This window comes from Eretmochelys imbricata, chromosome 1, assembly GCF_965152235.1.
Source record: "Eretmochelys imbricata isolate rEreImb1 chromosome 1, rEreImb1.hap1, whole genome shotgun sequence".
NCBI lineage: Eukaryota > Metazoa > Chordata > Testudines > Cheloniidae > Eretmochelys > Eretmochelys imbricata.
The window spans coordinates 188,188,373-188,210,446 of record NC_135572.1 but is presented as its reverse complement, the minus strand read 5'-3'; the positions used below and the strand labels follow the sequence as shown (position 1 = coordinate 188,210,446).

The 22,074-nt window shown below is 40.9% G+C and overlaps 1 protein-coding gene across 4 annotated transcripts in view; it reads right to left on the bottom strand.

The window, feature by feature from the left end:
* The window catches only part of DCAF6 (DDB1 and CUL4 associated factor 6), a 165,158-nt gene that overhangs the window by 58,614 nt on the left and 84,470 nt on the right, over window positions 1-22,074 (bottom strand). For 3 of the 4 annotated variants that reach the window (XM_077820404.1, XM_077820412.1, XM_077820426.1), the window contains one exon: window positions 6,038-6,097. The exons of the other annotated variant lie outside the window; for it this stretch is intronic. In XM_077820404.1, coding sequence (XP_077676530.1) covers window positions 6,038-6,097 — 60 coding nt within the window. The remainder of the gene's footprint in view (window positions 1-6,037; window positions 6,098-22,074) is intronic. 4 annotated transcript variants of the gene reach the window in all.

Here is a 22,074-nt window from a genome sequence, read left to right as displayed (position 1 = left end):
GCTTGTACAGCTTGATACAGCCTCGGTGTGGGGCACAAGGATATTAGCAGCACATTCAGAGGTCAAATGAACACTGCCAGTTAAAGCCTCCAATCAAAGGTACATGGGGCACATGAGCACCTGAAGTGGAGCACCCATAGGGACAGTACTCAAAGAACAGACAAGTCTGTGTGGGAGAAAAATACTAGTTTTAAACACAAATATCTTTCCTAATAAAAACAGCAAGAACAATGAAAAACAAATAGAAGGAAAATTGATTGACATGATTAAATATGATATTTTAAAAGCATCTTCCAGGACAAAATTCCTCTTCTGAGATAAAGAGCCAACTGATAGCTTCAATGTTAACCTTTAACAACAAATGTAATGTTAAAGCATAAGATGCTTGTTTTAATGGACAAACTATCTACATGCACAGCTCTCTACTGCATTTTGTTTGATAATAATTGTACACTAGTGTCTTTCATCTGAGGAGCTCAAAGAACTTTGATATACAAACTTTAATTCAGCATCACAGCACCTTTCAGAGGTAGAAGTCCTAATATCCCTGTTTTATAAGTGGGCATGTTGAAACAGGGAGGCCCAGTGACTTACTCAAGGTCATACAATGAGTCAGTGACAAAGCTGGAAATAGAATTCATAGGTCCTGACTGCTTGTTAGTATCAAATGCAGTCTAATCTTTTTACTTCACAGCCATCTGGACAGCAGTGTTAGTCAGGTGTTGTTTGGTTTATGGAGTATAGGAACCTGATCATGACGACAACAGCTTTGCCAGTGACAAAACATTACATGTGCTGCATGGAAAAATGTTTAAGGTGTCATTCACAATTTTAAATAAGACGTTAAAGTAGCACATCTCCTATTGCTTTTCCAGTCTGGACTTCTGTTTTAAATTTCTAGTTCAAAGCTGCAATGGACAAAATAATAATGCAAGATTAACAGGAAGTTTTAAAACTACAATATAACTCACTGTAAAATGGCAATATTTCTTGCATAACCATTCTAAAATAGAGTTCAGAATCACTCTACATGCATATAATTTTCTATAAAGTATATAGTCAAACATACACAACTCCCCAAGTAAACACTGCTTACAGAAACAATAAGGGTCATAATTCTGCCACTGAATACATATATAAAACTTCCTTTAAAGTTAACAGAAGCCATAAACTAATGTGTCTGCAAGCATAATTTGACCCTGAACATTCGTGTGTGTGTACGCTGTTGACAGACGGAAACCACTCAGGATACCAGGACTATAGTAATTTGGTCTGAAAAATTTAAATAATATTAAATACGTACTTTATACACGTTGTGAATACAAAAAGTTTTTTAAAATGTGGAAAATATAAAGTACGAAAACACAGAGCTAAAATTAAGATAATTTTCTGTGAAAGAGTGTTCTGTATAATGCATTGTGACAATTATACATGAGCCTCACCATGGTAACCTCTGCACAATGGTTACTACTCTCAGTGTAGCTCATGGCTGCTCTAAAATACAGCCTGCAGCTGCCTTATTCTGTCAGTGTGGGGTGAGGAGAAAGCTGATCAAATGCAGGGTTTTTTTGCGGGTGAAATCAATTTATTCAAAGAAAATATGAGCACAAGAAAACCCTGTGGTTGTGTGCATTTACATTTTGATTGAAAAATATGTACACTTATAAGTAAATAGGTGCTATCCTTGAGTTCATGGAAAGCTGTCGGCACTCACCATTTGGTATCACAAAATGTCAGTATCCTTACAGTACAAGTAGATAGCACTGAGTAAGTCAAAACAGAGTCTGAAACACCTCATCATGAGAAGGGGACAGAAAAGGAGCTTGTGGAATCCTGCCCTGTTCCCCCACCCTCCCCACCACCACCAGCCAGACAAGGGAGGAGATTTCCTCACTTCAGCAGCTGGATAGGAATGGAAAGAAGAGACACTTTCACGAATGGCATTTGAGACGGACACTAAATAATTACAGTGCAATATCCTGACATTGCTTTGGGATGTTTTTCTCAGTGCAAAAATAATGAGTATCACTGAGTCATGAAGCCACCACCAAATATATTGCTGCATACCACTGGGTGAAATTCTATGGCCTGTATTTTGAAGGTCAGACTAGATTATCGTAGTGGTTCTTTCTGGCTTTAATCATCACAAACCATTCTGGGATATTGAAGACAAGTCCCTCAGACTCCGTTTGCTGTTGCAGTAGTTCAGGACTGAGTACACATGGGCACTCCTTTAAATAAATCATCTAGAGAGCAATAAGAACAGGTAGCAGAGTTTGAAAAAATGGAATTTGGTAAATGTTCAGAGGAAAAAGTGTGGAAAGACATAGCTGCGAAAATACATTAGAACCTCAGCGTTATGAACACCAGAGTTAGGAACTGACAGTCAACCACACATCTCATTTGGAACCGGAAGTACACAATCATGCAGCAGCAGAGACCGGGGGGATGGGGGGAGGGAGTAAATATAGTACAGCACTGTGTTAAATGAAAACTACTTTAAAAAAAGGGAAAGCAGCATTTTTCCTCATAGAAAAGTTTCAAAGCTGTATTATGTCAACATTCAGTTGTAAACTTTGGAAAGAACCACCATAATGTTTTGTTCAGAGTTACGAACATTTCAGTGTTACGAACAGGTATTTAACTTTGAGGCTCTACTGTAGTGGTAAACTTTCAATAGCTATTTCTTGCCTTTCTTCCTTTATAAAATTCTCATTATAGGGAAGTTGTACGTGTTCTGCAATTAAACAGAGAACTTCCATCTCCAGAGCTATTAACCTATTCACAAGCCCTAACAAACAAGGTAACAGGTAGTTATCAAGGTAGCAAGTAGAAAATCAATACTGCTAAATTGCTCCAAATTCCTTGCATTCCACTCTGAAGATATACGCCTACAAGACCAGCAGTCCTCTATTTTACAGCAACACATTTGATGTAAATTGTGGAAAACATTATGACTATCATTTCATATTGTGCTTTGCCATAAGCAAACGTTATAGGACAAAGTCCACCCTCCATTTCCTTTTAAGCAAAAAAAAGTGAACTTTTATCTCCCTTTGTAATTAGAAAGATCTAGAATTGAAATATTTTCTTCAATCACGTAAAAGGGAAAATTACACTAATAAATCCACTTATTTTCTCAGAAAACTATATCTGTGCAAAACAAGTTCACAAAAGTCCCAGCTTTTCTCTGTGCAATACTAACAGTATAGAGGCATGTTACCTGATCACATTTGGCCTGGTTGGAAGTTACAGACTAAGAACTCTACTCTGCCATCTGTTAGGAGGCATCTCAGTTTTCATGTAAATTGAAGGTAATCAGCAAAAATTGTATTGAACATGTAAAACTGTTTATATACTCAGGAAAAAAAAAAGAGTATAAAGCTTTAAAAATATAATTAGCAACGTATTTTAATGGAGTCTGATAATCATTCAGACTCGCACATCCTGAGAATTTTGAAGTCCCTTTCTGATTCCAGCTGTCAAGCAGTATGCATCATGATCTCTCCCCAGGCCCCACTCCATTCCTCACTATACCCAACTATAACCTCCCAATTCCAGGAAAAGCAGATCAATAGTGACAAAATATAAAGACAGTAGTGGTCATTCTAAGACATATTTTGGGGGAAAACTTAAAGATGTTTCCTTCTAAACGACAGGGTCAAAATGTAATCTATTTCAGGGGACAGGAACGAGTTCTATACCGAGGCTCACAACAACAAAGCCACAATCACCAGGTGACTTTAGATACAATGGTGAAAACCCTAAATAGTGAAAATACCAGTCTACAAAAAGCTCAAGGAGTCTGCCCAAGGAAGAGCTAAGTAAGAACCCAATAAGAATCCTCAGGATTAAGCCAATGACTTTTAGAGAACACCAGCAACCATTCCATAGTCCAAGTTACACAATTTCTTTGTCCCGTAGGATGTTTCGTGTTTAATAGACTATACTGAATTTTACAGAAGGAGCACAAAGTTTTCCCAATCCCCTGAGAAGGAGTCAGGCACAATATTTGCACTGACTTGCAAGGAACCGGGGAGCCAAGTGCTCAAAACTGCCTGGCGATGGGGCAAGATTATGGCCCTGCCCCCTTCTACCCCAACCTGCTGAACTGGCCAGGAGCACTGGTCTGGCACTGACACAAGGGCTGCATGTGCACATACCCTAAAGATATATCAGAGGGTCTCCGCAGGTCCACATTCCCCAAAGCATCTTGCAATAAGCATAATGTCTGGGAGACTGCCAGGTGTGAGTGGCCCTTCCTCAACTCTCCACACCTGCAAATGTAGGCAATGGTTTAAAGAAACAATGCCACCCTTAAACAGTGACCACCCATTACTGAATTGCAGCCAGTGCTGAGGTGAAACACCAAGCGAAGAAAATCATGTTCCATTTGAAACTACAGAATTAAATACAAGTAGGCAGAGGTTAACCACCCCACACAGGAATGTGGCTTGAATAGTGGGATTATGAAATCATGATAAATGCAATGAGATATTTAGTGACCAGAAGTGGACATAAAAGATGGTAATACCAAGAGCACAGTCTGCTCTAATAGCAAGCTAACAAAATCAGAGGGAAAAGTACCATATCCTGAAGCACCAACAACTTCCTGCACCAGCTAGCAGTTCTTTGGAGATTTCCCATCAAAATGCGGCTGCCACCTGATATTGTTTAATTTAAGAGATCTGAATGATGATATGGATCCAGAATACAGTCAGCTTTTTATTCTGCTGACCATCAAATAGGAGATAAATCCTCTAACAAACTATGTCCTCACCCAGATTCCCAATCCACCACAGTTCTAATGACATTAACTTTTCTTCTAGTGGTCCTAAGATCACAGTAGGAAAGTCATTGTCTTAAATAAGTGATCATAAAGTAGGTTTACCTTTAAGTTTTAGATAAGCAGATATATTTATTTCTATTGTATATAAAAAACAACTGATTTTGTAAGAGGAAATCTCCACACATCAGCACAACAGCATAAACACTATGGAAGAACGCAACTATTAGAAAGTTCTACTCCATTTATGTAATGACCTATTCTAAGATGCAAGGCAGTTCTAAGGGAAAGCGAACCAGAGTGGAAAGATAACAAGGAAACTTCCAAACCTTGCCTGATTTCTGGGACCAAAGCATCTTGAAGGTTCATGGTTTCATTTTTATCAACTCATCACTTCTGGGTTCCATCTGTGACTGGAACAGACAAGCCTCTTTCTGAGCTTTCTAGTCATGTTTTGAAGATTTAAGGGCCGAGACAAGCATCCAAATCTTCTGAAGCTCACCCTTCAGGGTGGGAGGGTCCCAGAACTCAGGCTCCCGCCCAAGCCCGGAAGTCTACACAGTAATGAAACAGCCCTGCATCCAGAGTCAGCGCACATGGGCCAGCCATGGGCTTTTCTTTGCTGTGTAGACACTCCCAGAGGGGACATGGGACCATTGATTACAGAAGTACGGTGAACTGAAGACACAGCAAAAATGGCACATTTGCACAAGTTGCAGCTTTCAACCAACAGGCTGAGGTAACAGGTGGGTGCTGCAGTGCAGCCCACTGCCCCAGCCCCAATTTGGATGGATTTTTTCTTCCTCAGCATCTGCACGTCCTCTACGTAAGGCAGGCTACTTTGGCTTCATCTGGTTAAAGGCAAGTTTCACCCAAAAGGTAACTCCCCTTAATGGGCCAAGAGGAGTGCACCATCTGTAAACACCAGTTTAAAACCTGATTTGCAATTTTACTTTTGATTAAAAAACATTTTCTGAATTCACTTACAATGTGTCAGAGTGGAGTACGACTTTTTTTATGTTAAAAGCATCAAATTGGTGGTAAGGGCAGATTTTTAAAAATAAATTTACACTAGTTTTGCAGAGGATATAATTTTAACTGAGTATTATGGGATTTCCATTGCAGGTCTGCTTAAGGAATTCTAGTTTATGAAGATGAACAGCATGTTTATCATCATGAACTGAAATTAAAAAGGAAGTCTGCATTGCAGCGAACTATGGCTGGGTATAGCACATTTCCTATCACACGCACCCTGTTGCTCATCAAGTGACATGGATCCAAGCTGTTTGTTAACCACAGAGGAAGGAGAATCTGAAATAAAAATGAGATTTCAACTTAAAATATAAGCAGCAGAAAACTGCATAGCAATGTCATGATCATATGTTAGTTTAAAATAAATAAAGTAGCAATGTAAGAAAGCATTTGCGCTTGTTTCTTAAGTGGCCAGTAATTTATAATGCATTTTTCAGCTGTGCTACAGGAACAAAGCTACATGCTTCAGACCATGACACATTCCTTTAGGCGAGCATTTAGTATTTTCCCTAAAAGTATGCTGACAAGATATCAAAGAAGCTGTGCTTTTCCCTTCCAGTTTCAGGCATGTTAACCTATACTATAATTGTACCCAAAGACTTATTGTTGCAAGGATCTCAATATATTTATCGGCTTTTTCAAGGCAATGCTAGTTGGGATCAGATAACTGAGCTTAAATCAAGATGATGAACTATAATATATACCTAGAACTTTTATTGTGCCAGGAATAACACCTGCAGAGTCATGACTCTTAAATTCCATGCTCGCATCACCAAACTTAACTGCATCTTAAATTAGAGAGAGAAGGTATGCCCCTGGCCCCGAGTCATAAGAATAAATGTGATCTAAAACTTCACAGAAGTTTCAGATAATATTTTGCACTTCAACAGGAGAATATGCAATATTAGACCAGTGTCTTCAAATATGGCTTTAAGAATTCAAGAATTTTTAAAGCACCTATCACCATAGAATTTAAGAGCTGAGAAGGGTTTCCAAATAGAGCAACAAACGTGTGGGTTTTTTTTTAAATGTGGTCTTTAAATTCTAAAAGCACAAAATCATTTCAAGTTCATATACTGAATAATTCAACAGCTCTGCAGACTCTTGGCTGCTATAACCTGAGTGGAGTCTGATTAAAAATTAAAATTAAAAATTAAAAAGACTTAAATTCTCAGTTATCAAATAGCACCATGGCAAGACGACTTATATGAAGCTTCAATTTATAATGGAATAGGATCATAGAAGAAGATTTTTCTGTAAGATATTATCAGTTGATAGTTATCACTTTCTATGTATTTCATAGCGGACACAGAGTACTGATGCAAAAATTAAACATCTTCTGTGAAAGCTATTTCCCTTGTCATCTCTAAAAAGCACATAGATCTTATTTCTGTGACATTCCTAATTCCAGGTGATGCACATAAATTATTTCAGTATTTGAAATAAAGTAATAACGACTACGCTATTTACTCCTAGAGCCCTGTGTGGATGCAAAAATGTATCCGCATCCGATCTCCAAAAATTGTCTGCCGATATCCACATCTGCGGATGTGGATATCCTCAGATATCCATGATTTGCAGAGTTCTACTTATCGTGACCAGGCTGAGGCTCCGAGGCACACCCTCCCGCCGGAGCTGGTTCAGGGAGAGCCGCACAGGCAGCTGTGGGAGTCATGGACCCTCCACCTGCCCTTGGCTGGGCGGGGAGCCTGGGACACGGCCAGGGGCTGCTTCAGCCCACCCACACACACACCCCCCGCACCCTGGGTAGGTGGAGGGTCCACTGTGGCTCCCCATGGCTCGGCTCCACGCTGGTCTGGCCGGAGGTGGGGCCTCATAGGGGAAAGAAGAGGGGCAAAAGGAAGGGGGGAGGGTCTGCCCCTGTGAAGAGTGGATGGGCAAGGCACACCCCCCATTCCAGCACCACTGGTCACTGCTCTGTGGTAACCTGTGGCGCTGCCCAGGTGCTGCTTAGGCCCCCCACCAGGGCAGGCGGAGGGTCCACAGCAGCTCCCCACAGCTGCCTGCCCAGCAGTTATGATGGCCGGGCTTCAGCTCCAAGCTCCCGCTGCCACCCCCGGCCACAGCCGGATCGGGGAGAGTCATGCTGACAGCTGTGGGGAGACGCAGTGGACTCTCCACCTGCTGTGGAAAATAAAAGTGGCTCAAAAGGCATCTTTGCCCACCAGCGTCCCGTCCCAGTCATATACATAATTCTATCCTCTCCACAACACCTGTCAGGCCCTTGTCTCATGAAATTGAGCAAAATGTTATACTCCTGTGTCCTACCAATTTACACCTAAACCAGATCCAGATTTCACCCAACCCAAACAGAACTCTCATTTGCATGGTCTTCAGTAAAACTATATGGTCTGAAAGTTGCTCTCTCCAGTGAAGCAGCTGTTGTCTGTGAAAACACGCCAGGCTCCTGAAGTAGCACTGTGGTTGCTCTGCAGTTTCCTAGTGTCAGACTGGCTAGGGAGAGTACAAGTGTGTTTCAAGTGCTAGTATTAATTCATTCTGACAGTTCATGACCTGCTATTAATTTGTTACTGTTTTAAGACCTAAATAATGAATAACTTGAAGGCAGGTGCCCAGCGTGGTGCAGGCAGCAAGGCAAACATAAGAACATAAGAATGGCCATACTGGGTCAGACCAAAGGTCCATCCAGCCCAGCATTGTGTCTACCAACAGTGGCCAATGCCAGGTGCCCCAGAGGGAGTGAACCTAACAGGTAACGATCAAGTGATCTCTCTCCTGCCATCCATCTCCACCCTCTGACAAACAGAGGCTAGGGACACCATTCTTACCCATCCTGGTTAATAGCCATTAATGGACTTAACCTCCATGAATTTATCCAGTTCTCTTTTAAACCCTGTTATAGTCCTAGCCTTCACAACCTCCTCTGGCAAGGAGTTCCACAGGTTGACTGTGCGCTGAGTGGAGAACTCCTTTTATTTGTTTTACACCTGCTGCCCATTAATTTCATTTGGTGACCCCTAATTCTTATATTATGGGAACAAGTAAATAACTTTTCCTTATTCACTTTCTCCACACCACTCATGATTTCATATATCTCTATCATATCCCCCCTTAGTCTCCTCTTTTCCAAGCTGAAAAGTCCTAGTCTCTTATCTCTCCTCATATAGGACCCGTTCCAAACCCCTAATCATTTTAGTTGCCCTTCTCTGAACCTTTTCTAATGCCAGTATATCTTTTTTGAGATGAGACCACATCTGTGCACAGTATTCAAGATGTGGGCGTCCCATGGATTTATATAAGGACAGTAAGATATTCTCCGTCTTATTCTCTATCCCTTTTTTAATGATTCCTAACATCCTGTTTGCTTTTTTGACTGCTGCTGCACACTGCGTGGACGTCTTCAGAGAACTACCCATGATGACATTCAAGATCTTTCTCCTGATTAGTTGTAGCTAAATTAGCCCCCATCATATTGTATGCATAGTTGGGGTTATTTTTTCCAATGTGCATTAATTTACATTTATCCACAGTAAATTTCATTTGCCATTTTGTTGCCCAATCACTTAGTTTTGTGAGATCTTTTTGACGTTCTTCACAGTCTGCTTTGGTCTTAATTATCTTGAGCAGTTTAGCATAGACTGCAAACTTTGCCACCTCACTGTTTACCCCTTTCTCCAGATCATTTATGAATAAGTTGAATAGGATTGATCCTAGGACTGACCCTTGGGAACACCACTAGTTACCCCTCTCCATTCTGAAAATTTACCATTTATTCCTACTCTTTGTTCCCTGTCTTTTCACCAGTTCTCAATCCATGAAAGGATCTTCCCTCTTATCCCATGACAATTTAATTTACGTACGAGCCTTTGGAGAGGGACCTTGTCAAAGGCTTTCTGGAAATCTAAGTACACTGTGTCCACTGGATCCCCCTTGTCCACATGTTTGTTGACCCCTTCAAAGAACTCTAATAGATTAGTAAAACATGATTTCCCTTTACAGAAACCATGTTGACTTTTGCCCAACAATTTATGTTCTTCTATGTGTTTGACAATTTTATTCTTTACTATTGTTTCAATTAATTTGCCCGGTACTGATGTTAGACTTACCGGTCTGCAATTGCCAGGATCACCTCTAGAGCACTTCTTACATTAGCTATCTTCCAGTCATTGGGTACAGAAGCTGATTTAAAGGACAGGTTACAAATCATAGTTAATAGTTCTGCAATTTCACATTTGAGTTCTTTCAGAACAGTTGGGTGAATGCCATCTGGTCCCAATCACTTGTTACTGTTAAGTTTCTCAATTAATTCCAAAACCTCCTCTAATGACACTTCAATCTGTGACAATTCCTCAGACTTGTCACCTAAAAAGGATGGCTCAGGTTTGGGAATCTCCCTAACATCCTCAGCCATGAAGACTGAAGCAAAGAATTCATTTAGTTTCTCCGCAATGACTTTGTCATCTTTAAGTGCTCCTTTTGTATCTCGATCGTCCAGGGGCCCCAGTGGTCGGTTAGCAGGCTTCCTGCTTCTGATGTACTTAAAAAAAAACATTGTTATTATCTTTTGAGTTTTTGGCTAGCTGTTCTTCAAACTCCTTTTTGGCTTTTCTTATTACATTTTTACACTTAGTTTGGCAGTGTTTATGCTCCTTTCTATTTACCTCACTAGGATTTGACTTCCTCTTTTTAAAAGATGCCTTTTTATCTCTCACTGCTTCTTCAAAGGTGCTTATTGTGTGTAAGGTTTCAGAGTAGCAGCCGTGTTAGTCTGTATCCACAAAAAGAACAGCAGTACTTGTGGCACCTTAGAGGCTAACCAATTTATTTGAGCATAATCTTTCGTGAGCTACAGCCCACCTCATCGGATGCATAGAATGGAACATAAGAAGATACACACATATATACAGAGAACATGAAAAGGTGGAAGTAGCCATACCAACTGTAAGAGGTTAATTAATTAAGATGAGCTATTATCAGCAGGAGAAAAAAACTTTTGTAGTGATAATCAAGATGGCCCATTTAGACAGTTGACAAGAAGGTATGAGGATACTTAACATAGAGAAATAGATTCAATATGTGTAATGACCCAGCCACTCCCAGTCTCTATTCAAACCCAAGTTAATGGTATCTAGAATGGTATCAAAAGAATAAATGGACACAAATCCGACATCAGGAACCATAACATTCAAAAACTGGTAGAACGCTTCAACCTCTCTGGCCACTCAGTAAAAGATTTAAGGGTGGCAATTTTGCAGCAGAAAAGCTTCAAAAACACTCCAACAGGAAACTGCTGAGCTTGAATTAATATGCAAACTAGATACCCCACCCCACCCCCATTTTTGTGCACCACCAGGATACTGAAGTGCCAAGATCTCAAGAGAATACATGTCCACTCAGTATTGCATGTCCACTCACAAGCAGGAAGTACTGAAAATATATAGCTCTTGCGTTCAGGAGGGAAGAGATTTCCCACCTAAATCAAAAACAATCTCATGAGAAGAAACCAGGAGAAGAAACTGGGGAATGCAGGAAAAGATGCAAGTTCAAGACATATCCTGAACTAAATTTCCATTTCCAATGCCCAGCAGGCTAGAATGCCTCAAATCAAGGTGATTTAAATCACCAAGTAGAAAGCCTCAAGTTAAAGAATTGATTTTAATCTACTTTTCCATTTGTACTTCAGTTATTTTCTGAAGAAAGATGTATTCTCATTAAAGACATTAAATTGCGTTGATTTAAAACTAAATAGAGCCTTTAGCTAGACTCGGTACATCTTTTTGCTACCTAGCAGGGTGCACTATAACTTTATAAATTTATTTAAGCAGTCATATAGCTTAATATTTTCAGATTCTTATTAATTGTACATTTTTAGCATGTTAGAAAATGGTGAATGATATATTGCTTATTTCATAAATAACTTACTCTTCGCTCATGATTTGTGTCAAGCTGCATTAGGATGGTAACTGGAATTTAATTAAACCCACAAAATAGCATATAAAATTTATTGTTATTAAACAAAACAAGCCCTCAAACACAGTACATGACCTATTGTGCCATCTTTATAAAGCTCGACTCAAAAGACGGATGTTTTCCCCCCCAATTCTATCTTTATTTAGAAAAGCAGCCTTTAACTCAAAGTTTTTGATAGGAGGCTCATGGAGTCAGCATATTTATTTTTTATTTTAAAATGTTTTAAAAGATTATAGTAAATTTAGGTCTTAATATATTTTGTATTAAAATTCAGTTTTCATTTTAAACAGATTTATAAAAACACATATCACAGAATCATAGAATATCAGGGTTGGAAGGGACCTCAGGAGATCATCTAGTCCAACCCCCTGCTCAAAGCAGGACCAATCCCCAATTTTTGCCCCAGATCCCTAAATGGCCCCCTCAAGGATTGAACTCACAATCCTGGGTTTAGCAGGCCAATGCTCAAACCACTGAGCTATCCCTCCCCGCTTCAACAAGAAAAATGTATTAATATTTAAAAAAACAAACTCAAAAATCTGGTTTAAATTAAAAATATCAAATTTAAATCAGGTGTTGAGAGCTGCTAAGTGCACCCATAGGGAGATAAAGGACAGACTTAACATCTTTTAAGAGAGAGGGTATTTTAGCATGCTCGGGATACCGGTCAGGTTGTTTGCTTGAATATGTTGAGCTTGTATTAGTGGAAGGAATTATTTGCACGCCTCTTGGACTGCTTTCAGTTCAAATATGTTTATGTGCATCCTGGACTCCCAAGGAGTCCACATTGTTGGGATAGGGCACCCATCTTGACAGGCATACAGCACAACTAAAGAAGCATGTGTGACTGAAGTTTTCTCAGGTGGAGGGGGAATGAAAAGGGCTCCCACATACATATGGTCTCTGTTCTCCTACCAAGTTAGAGGATCTCTCACCCTGGGAAGGAGGAAGACTAACATTTACATGTTTTCCCTAGTTGATCCCAAACAGTCAGAAACGAGGCCTACAGGCCTACAGTCTTGCAAAGGGCAACACATAAGTGCAGGATGCCATGTGACATAAGAGGATGAGGCATTAACAAACCAATGTTTGTGGGCTCTGTCTGAGCTGAGTAGCAAGATTCTTTATGGATTGAAATGTGTCCTCAGGGAGTTATGCTTTGATGCTGAAAGAGTCCAAAGTTGCTCCAATAAACTACAATCTGTGTAAGAACTAAAACAGACTTTTCTGTGTTGACACAGAGTCCCAATGATACTAGTGAACAGGGATGAAGTTGTTCTTGATACTTCCTGATAAGATTTCTATGTCAATAGACCAGGGGTCCCCAACACAGTGCCTGCTGGGGCATTTTTGTGCGCCCACAGGACATCCAGCCGCCGAAATGTGTTGCCGTTTCCCAGCAGCATTTTGGCGGCGACGCTTCTTGCCGCTGCCGCTTCTCAGCGGCAGCATTTCAGTAGCGGGGTGTCCGGCACCTGTCTTCTGGGAATAGCAAGAAAGGTTGGGGACCACTGCAATAGACAATTGCCTAGGTAGGGAAAGACTGATGATCCGTAGCATCAAAAGTGCGCTGCTACAACTGACACTACCTTTGGTGCTGTTGCTAAGTCAGAGGGGAGCACCCTATACGTATAATGGTCCAGACCTACAATGAACCTTAGGAAACTCCCGTGAGAGGGGTAAGAAAATATTTTGAGTAAATCCCTTCCACTGATGTTGAGCGGGTACTGGCTCCATGTCTCCCTGGTGGAGGAGAACGTTTACCTGTTGAATAAGTATCTTCTTGTGAGAGTGGCCCCGAAGAGGGATGGGGAAGGGGAATTCTATGACAGAACTGGAATGAATGTCAAGAATCCATTTGTCTGTTACCATCCACCATGCATGGGAAAAGCAAATTAAGCAGCCACCAAAATGGGTATCACAGTTCTCAGATGAAGCAGGTGGCAACTGGGTTGGTTCTCAGCTCTCAAAGATTTCCATCAAAAGACTTCCTTAACAGGAGGCTGTGATTGGAAGGAGATGGAGCCTTATGCTTGGTCTTCTGGGTCCTGTTTTTAAATGTGACTGTTCATATCCCATCTTCCTCTGATGGTAAAGGGGTTGTGGTGCTGGCCTGTGGTTGTATGCTTGTGGTCTATGAAATTCTCTCTCCGGTGCTGGAGTATATGTCTCCAGGGAGCAAAAGGTTGCCCTTCAGTCCTTCATACAGCGTGATGTCTTGTCATGTTTTCACTGAATAGTTATCAAAGTTACCACCTGTCCTTCATTGTAGACTGAACTTCCCTGGGAAATCTCAACGAATGAAGCCAGGATTTGACACACAATGATAGCCATCGCCATTGATTGCGAGGCTGTGTCAGTTGAATTTACTGTGGCATGGAGAGAATGCAACCAACTTACGCTCCTCAATAAGAGCTTGAAAAAGTGCTCTACTCCCTGTGGGAGATTGTCGATTAATTGCTGCAATTCAGCAAATTTACAAAGTCACATTTACAAATTAATGCCTAGTAATTAGCAATCCAGAACTGCAGGCTGGTTGAGATAAAGACCTGTCTCCCAAGGCATTCCAAATATCTAGCCTCCTTGGCAGAGGAAGTAGAGTATGATTGATGTTACCTACTCCTTTCAGTGGTAGCTTGTAACAACTAAAGAATTTGGGACAGGATGTAGAAATAAAAACTCTGTGCCCTTGTCTGGTACAAAGTATCTTAATTAAACACACAAAATAGCATATAACATTTATTGTTATTAAACAAAACAAGCCCTTAAACACAGTACATGACCTCTTAGGAGTGGAGCACATTACTGGCATATGCCAGACAGCTTTGTCAGGCTCTAACATGGACTTCATTAATGCCTTATTTGGCCCAACACTCTAAGATACCCAGGGGCTTGTGAGGTATCTCTTCCAGCGGGACCTAGAGTGTGTCAGCAACCTCCTTAAGTCCTGAAACTGCCTGTAGTCATCAGGTGGAGAAGGCGAGGCTGGAACAACTGCCTCAACAGGAGCTGAAGATATTTCTGTTGAGACCAACAGTAAAGCTGGATCCAGCTCTTCTCCCTCCTCTTTCACGGGCTCCTGAGGAAGTTCAAGCTCCTCTCGGAGAGAAAGATGTTGTAACTTTCGATGGGCCCATACCGATTCGGTGTAGCATTTGTACGAATCCCATGGCCCCCAATAAGACCAAGAGGGAATCAAATATCGGTGCAAAGGTACCTTGTCTTGTGAGATTCTGAGAGTGCCGAGGAAATTCTGAATCTTCTGACTGGCTAACATTCTGTCTCTGAGGGTCCCTCAGTGACATCCAACTCCCCGAGGAGGAAAAAGGTAGATGCTCCTTCAAACAGCAGTGCCGTCAGAACCGTGGATGCTGACCTCCCACAGCTAGTGGACAGGATATGAATGAGCTTCTCCTTTCATACCATCCCTGGACTGATGGAGTCAGGATCAACTTAGTAAAGACTGCATCCAATAAAATGGGAAACTCAGGATTTGGAAGAATGCCCTCTGGGATCACATATCTGTCTCCACTTGCGGAGGGTTGAGGGACTGTTCTCCCTATGCATTGTCTGAGCTGGTGCAGATAGACCTGTCCATGCTGATGCCTCTTTGATGGGACATGGCAGTGGATTTCTCTCTAGGTTTCTGAGAGTGTTTCCTACCTTCACAATGAGCCTGAGGAGGCCTTGGCTTTATTCCTGTCCACCTGTGTCAGAGGTCATAGTATTAGGAGGCAGGCTCCTAAGCATCTCTTCCCATTGTACGCGGGTTCTGCTGGCCGAGGTCAGACTGAGGCCTCATTGCATGATCCACCAGATGTTTTCTAAGTCTATACTCCTGTACATGGAGGATCCAGCTGGAAAAGATCAACTAATACTGGACTTCAAAGCTGTGGGACATTCTCCAAGGCAGCAGAAGCACTTCAGATAGTCATTGTTGATCAGGAAAGCCCTGATGCAGGAACTACCATTCCTTAAGCCTTAAGAAATTTGGGCATAACAGTCACTCTATATGAGGGAAAGTTGGGGAGGAACCCCTGAATCTTAACTAGCTAGATACCATAAAAGCCACCACTAAAAATGATCTAATAAGAAATATCTTTACAATATTTACAGGAAAAACACTGAAGAGGAACTTCGTGGACAGAGAAGGGTTTCATCTCAGGACATGCAGTGGTAGAAAGGAACTGGGGAGGGCGCTGGTCAACATCACCCCTTATGACATTGGTTAAAGCATGAGGAAAAGGCACAGGTGAGGACTAACAGACTCTGCTAGTAAAAATCTTCTGCCTCAGGCACACGGTGTGCCTCTGTGATCACACTGGAATACACATAGGTACCACCATTCGAAGGAAGATAGTTGGGCCCTATTGTGAATCTGAGGTACATCCTGTGGCCCAGATAGAGGTGATATGAAAGTACGTATCCTGCAAGTCAAGAGACATGAACCAGTCTTGAATGTGGAGAGATGGGATGATGGAGACAAGCATTACCATCCTCAACCTGAGATGCCATATGTATTTGTTGAGACTCCTTAGATATAGGATAGGACAAAGACCTCCTTTTTCCTTTGGGAAATACCAGGCATAGAAGCCCTTCCCTTGAATTCCTTTGGAACCTTCTCTACAGCTCCTAGATGAGGAAATGAGGCCACTTCTGATTTCAACAAGCTTTTGAGAGAAGAAGGGAAGATGGACAGTGGACCCTATACAACAGATCCCACTCTAGGTCTGTACAGCTGTGTCTAGACATCAATAATTGGTCAAGATGCATCAATATGATCACATTGGTCAAAGACAGATGTTATCAAAGGAGTTCTGAAGAATTCAGAAGATTTGTAGTAACATTTAGATGAAGCTAAGAACTAGGGGATCACTCACCAAGATTCCATCTTGCTGCTACATGCAGTAAGAGGGAACTGTGGGAGGATCAAAACCTCTCCACTCTTGATTTCCTCGCATGGGAGCATGAGACGACACAGGGCACATGCACAACCCCAGTGGATACTTAAAAATCTCTAGACTCATATGTATGCACACCTACAGTGGAATCCACACCAATGTTCTCTCTAAACTTTTTTTCTACTGAGTGGGCTACAAACTCCACTAAGCACTACATTTTTGTCCTTGGGCAAGCTTTCTGCACCACCACTTTTTTTTTTTTTTTAAAATACCGTGAGGGATGTGTACAGGTAGGGTTGGGGACGGAAAGCATGTGCAGGAGATGCTGCCTAAAGTGTCCTCCCCAGTCTCTCACACAGGTCCCTGTCCCCAGAATTTTCTCCACAGCAGTTGTCTTAGGAGCCTGGCCAGGAGTCTGTGGCATCAGACCACACCTCCTCCAGGCCAGGGTTTCAGATCTCCCCCTGCCATTTGTTCTCACAAAGGGGTTCTGGCCACAGTTCACTTCTCAGCAGCAGCAATGGTCACATTCCTTGTACTGAACTACCAGGTGGGCAAGTGGTAGGGGAGCAGGGTGTCCTCTGCTGACCTGATTAGCCATCGCAGAGCTCAGCCAGGTTGCTCACCTGGGGTCCTGCACAAGGGACACCCCAACTGTGTCCCCGATACTAGAAGCACTTCCACCATCTTTTCCCCCCTCCTCCCATCAGTGAAAAGGCACAGCTGCATGCACTGTCACAGCGGGAGGGGGAATGAGCAGAGCAGGTTCTTACAGGACCACACCACACCCCTGCTGGGGCTCCAGAGAAGAAACATAGCAGCATGTTTTCTGACCTGTGCTGTATATACAAGATTGTTGCATGGCTGTGTAGCTTACAAGAAATGTTGATCCACACTGACACATACTCAAAAAGTAATAGTAACACATGCATCAACCTCCAGATAGGAATTTCAAAAGCAGAGTCCTTGCCTAACTTTTTGTACATTGAAGTCAATAGGAATTCTATCATTGACATTAATGTGAGTAAAGCTAGGCTAGCACTCGGTATTTCTGAAAATCCCACACTTCATCTCTGAATTAGTATCAATATTTATTGACCCAGAACATAAATGTTAGCTTTGGCTTTGTCTGTCAATGTTTGTCTTTTGGGTCAATAAATCTTGATGTTCAGTCCATCAGAGGAATAATGGAAAGCATTCTCTTTTCAAAAGCACAACAGCCAACAAGATTTTTGCCTTTGTCCTGGCTTTCCCTGTCAGGAGTAGCTACTGAGTTCTTGCCACAGGGCAGAGACCACTGCTCTTGTGGTTACCATGGTCTTCCCGGTTCTACTGGCCTTTTTCCACATGCAAGAAGGCAGCCACTGGTGTCAGCAGCAACACCAGAATGTACATACAGTCCCCCAGGGTCTGGGGTCTCCAACTTCCAACCCATCTGAAAATTGTTTCTGGAAAAGAGTTTCCAATGCTAGCAACTATGCTCAATTCAATATCTACATATTCTAAGTAGAGCACTAGCCACAGCCATAGTTAATATTGTCAGAGTGTTTCCATTCTATGATCTTGCTTTCAGTAGTGTATAGCTTTCTAAACATTATCTTTCACAATGAACATTCTAGGCTCAGTCACTGCCCAAAGAGTGATCTTTTTTAAAAAGGAAAAACTGAAAAGAAATGCTATTCCACTTACAAAAGTGCCAAAACTGGGGGGGAGACAAGGTAAGGGATAAAGAGGGATAGAAAGTTGAAATTTGGCAGGTAAATAGTTTCTTCAGGAAGAAAGGTGTCTGTGTTCTTGTAAAAATAGTTTTTGATTTGGCTGAATTAAGAGTTCCATAATTTACTTGAGTTAGGAGTTCGGGCTCATGAACTAGTTAAATACTGGAACTTGTTAAAAATATTTCAACACTCTAAATGATAGATGGTTACACTGTGCTTGCATGCATAGCTAATTAAAGATCATAGTATGAAAGTAGTAAACCATGCCTCATTCAACACACAAGGAGAGAAGGGGTTCATAAAATTTTCCATGTGACCTGGCACTGTAAACAGTTTTGTGCATGAGACATCTTTTTCAGCATCACAGAATGCAAACCTGATTTTGCTTCTGATATTTGATGCCACCTACCCATATACTCTAGGCAAATGCTAAAGATTAAAGACTAGACTGTGTAACCCCTACTCATAGTTTCAGTGGAACTACTGATGGAGCAACGTGCTACTCAAGGTGAATATGGGTGACATAATTTGGCCCTAAAAAAAGAAAAAGGAAAGTCCATGCAAAAATACAATATATTAAGAGAAGTTAAGCATTCATGAGTCAGGAATGGCAAAGTTAAGGCTGCATATGCACAAGTTTCACAATTACAGCATATTTCTAGTGAACAGACCCTATTAACTTCTAATTATTTCTGAGATTGAGAATTTTAGACAAAATCAGGTAAATAGGTATTTCTTGAGTTGATGACAGCAAGCCCTTAAGGTTTATTCCAAACTCCTAATATTCCCATAAATAAATGAATGGAGCCAATTGTGTGCGCAATTCCCGTGAGACAGAATTGAGAAGAGAGATCTTTTCAATTTCTTATGTCTGTCAAAAATTAACATCAGATATAATGAACATTTTTATATCCAATATACTTATTGATCTGCCAGTCAGCCATCTTACTCCAGTTCTGCGTCGCTTTGTCCATTTTAAGATATGGAATAAGTTTAAAAGGAAGAGAGCTGGAAGCCAAGATACAGCAGCCATTAGAGGCATTTTTACAATGAGCATAGCGCAAATGCTTATTCTGAAGGAAATTTTTAGTGAAGCAAAAATATCTACATATGCTGTTTGTTTACTTCAACATTACTGTGAAATTGTTTAGTGCCAATAAGCCCAGAATGTAGCCAATAGAGTCTTAACATGACTCACCGACACAGCCCCCTTTAATATGAAGATGTAGCCCTGGGTGGTTATGTGTCAACATATACTGGACGCTCGCTAGAACGCGGGATTTGGGATCCATGCGCGGTACCGTGTTACATGGGGACCCCGCGTTAAAATGAACTGCAATTAAAGTAATTAAATTTGGGATCCATGGCCGTGACTGCGTTATATGCAAATTCGTGCTATATAGACACGGGTTCTACCGAGGGTCCAGTGTACTCCACCTAGATGAGAGTAACTTTCACTATTCACTTTTCTAACAAGTGCTGCTCAAACAACTCCATTTCTGGTTATTTGCAGTGTGCTCAGCTTCCTTCTGGAAAATTGTGATCCTATTTGGGCAAAATTTGCTGTAGCGTACTATTCATAACCTACCAGTACTTAAATGAAACTATGTATCACAACAATATTAGGAAAATAAATATAGTAATGCTGCCATTAGTGTGTATCTAATTGTGATAACACCACCACACGCAAGGTAAAAATAAGCAGCAAGTGCATTAACTGTTTTGTTCTGAAGAGGAAGCATCTCAGCAAACAATAGCAGCACAAACTATAACTACATCAGCTGCTTAAGAAACCTTGACAAATGACAACCTGAAGTCTGAGGGTCCTGTGAGGAGCCCTTAGGGGAAGACTGATCAGAGGTAGAGGACTGTGGTGCTGAACCCTCAGCTAGCTCTCGCTGTCTTTGTTGTTCAGCCTTCTTAAGCCTCAGTCGCTGCAGGCCCCTACGGAGTATAGCTAACTCAGGTGCCAAAAATTCTGACAGATAGGGAAAAAAAAGGTGTAAAAGAAAAAGGCATAGAACATATAAAAGATAAAAAGAACAAATGACTGAAGAGCAAGGCAACAGATACTACGAGGAATAAAAGCAAAGTATTTCTTTTATATGGCAGCTTATTAAAGTGCAATAATTAGAAGCATAAACAAAATATTTAAATTTGGGTTTTTCCCTTTCTAAATGTATGAATCACAGGACATATGAAGTTCAGTTTTCATGCTACATGCCCGCCTCCATACCCCCAACTATTTAAGCGATTAACTGAAGAAAATTTAAAAAAAAGAAATATACCCAGATAGATTTAAAATAAAACAAAAAACTTAAATTCATCTTTTTACATGTTCCTGGTATGCCTAACCAAATCAGTACTCTCGGTAAGTGGGAAAAGTTATGCAACCTTAATCCATGAGCTAAAACTTCAAAGACACTTACTTGAACGGTTTTATTTTAAAATGTCATTTAACCAAATAGTTATATAATCCCAACTGCCAAAAGGAAAAAAAAAAAAAAAACCACCACCTGAGAAGGGGATTATGGACAGAGGTGACAGATGTCCAAGCAGAAAGCAGCAATTTTTAACATTGTCAACTATTTTCTGGTAGGTTTCAGAGTAGCAGCCGTGTTAGTCTGTATTCGCAAAAAGAAAAGGAGTACTTGTGGCACTTTAGCGACTAACCAATTTATTTGAGCATGAGCTTTCGTGAGCTACAGCAGTATGCATCCGATGAAGTGAGCTGTAGCTCACGAAAGCTTATGCTCAAATAAATTGGTTAGTCTCTAAGGTGCCACAAGTCCTCCTTTTCTATTTTCTGGTAGCCTTCAATTTATACACTCCCAAATATGAACCTTTAAAAAAAAATCTGGAAACACTGCTAACTAGGTCCATAAAGAGGTACCTCAAAAAGGATCACCAAGGTTTCCTGCTACTGGCCTCTTAGCAATAATCTCTCTTTAGATACCATTTTAAATACTTAACTATTCTCACCTTGCCCTCTTCCTACTATTTGTCAGCTACACACTTTTCCTTCAAGTACCAGTCCCATCTCTGATTCACTGGTACTTGCTGAAATCAATCATTACTACCAAGGAGTCTAAATTGTTTCTCTTCCTTCCCTTGCTCTATTCAGGTTTCCTCTGGTCTTGGGTTCCAGTGTCTCTTGTCTATCACCACTTCTGGATATTACAACCAACCAGTTGGTGCCTGATGATGAAATGTAACAGGAAGGAAAAAGGAAAATATATATCCTAAAGGACCCCAGCATGCAAAACAAATATGCCAGGAGGGGTTGTCAAATAACAGAAAACCTGGTATCTTGGGGAATCAAAGTTCCAAGTTTTTTTAATTATTTTTTTAATTATTTCTCAATTGTGGCTAAAATTGCAGTTTCCAGTATTTGCTTAAAGGATTCAGTTCCACTTAGCCCAGAAATCATGGTTATTTAAAAGTTATTAAAAAGTTACCCCTCACATTTTAAAAGAACCGATTTTTCTTGCCTATGAATTTTTGCTTTACTAAATCTTTTAATAGCAGTCAGAATCTTCAAGCAGAAGTTCACCTTGCCAGCAAGTGGAGTCAGAAAACAAAATAAATGCCAATGACACATCCCCAGTTCAAAATAAGGTAGAACTTGCTTAAAATCAGGACAAACCTATGGATTCAATGTTTTCCCAATTAATTTGACCATCTA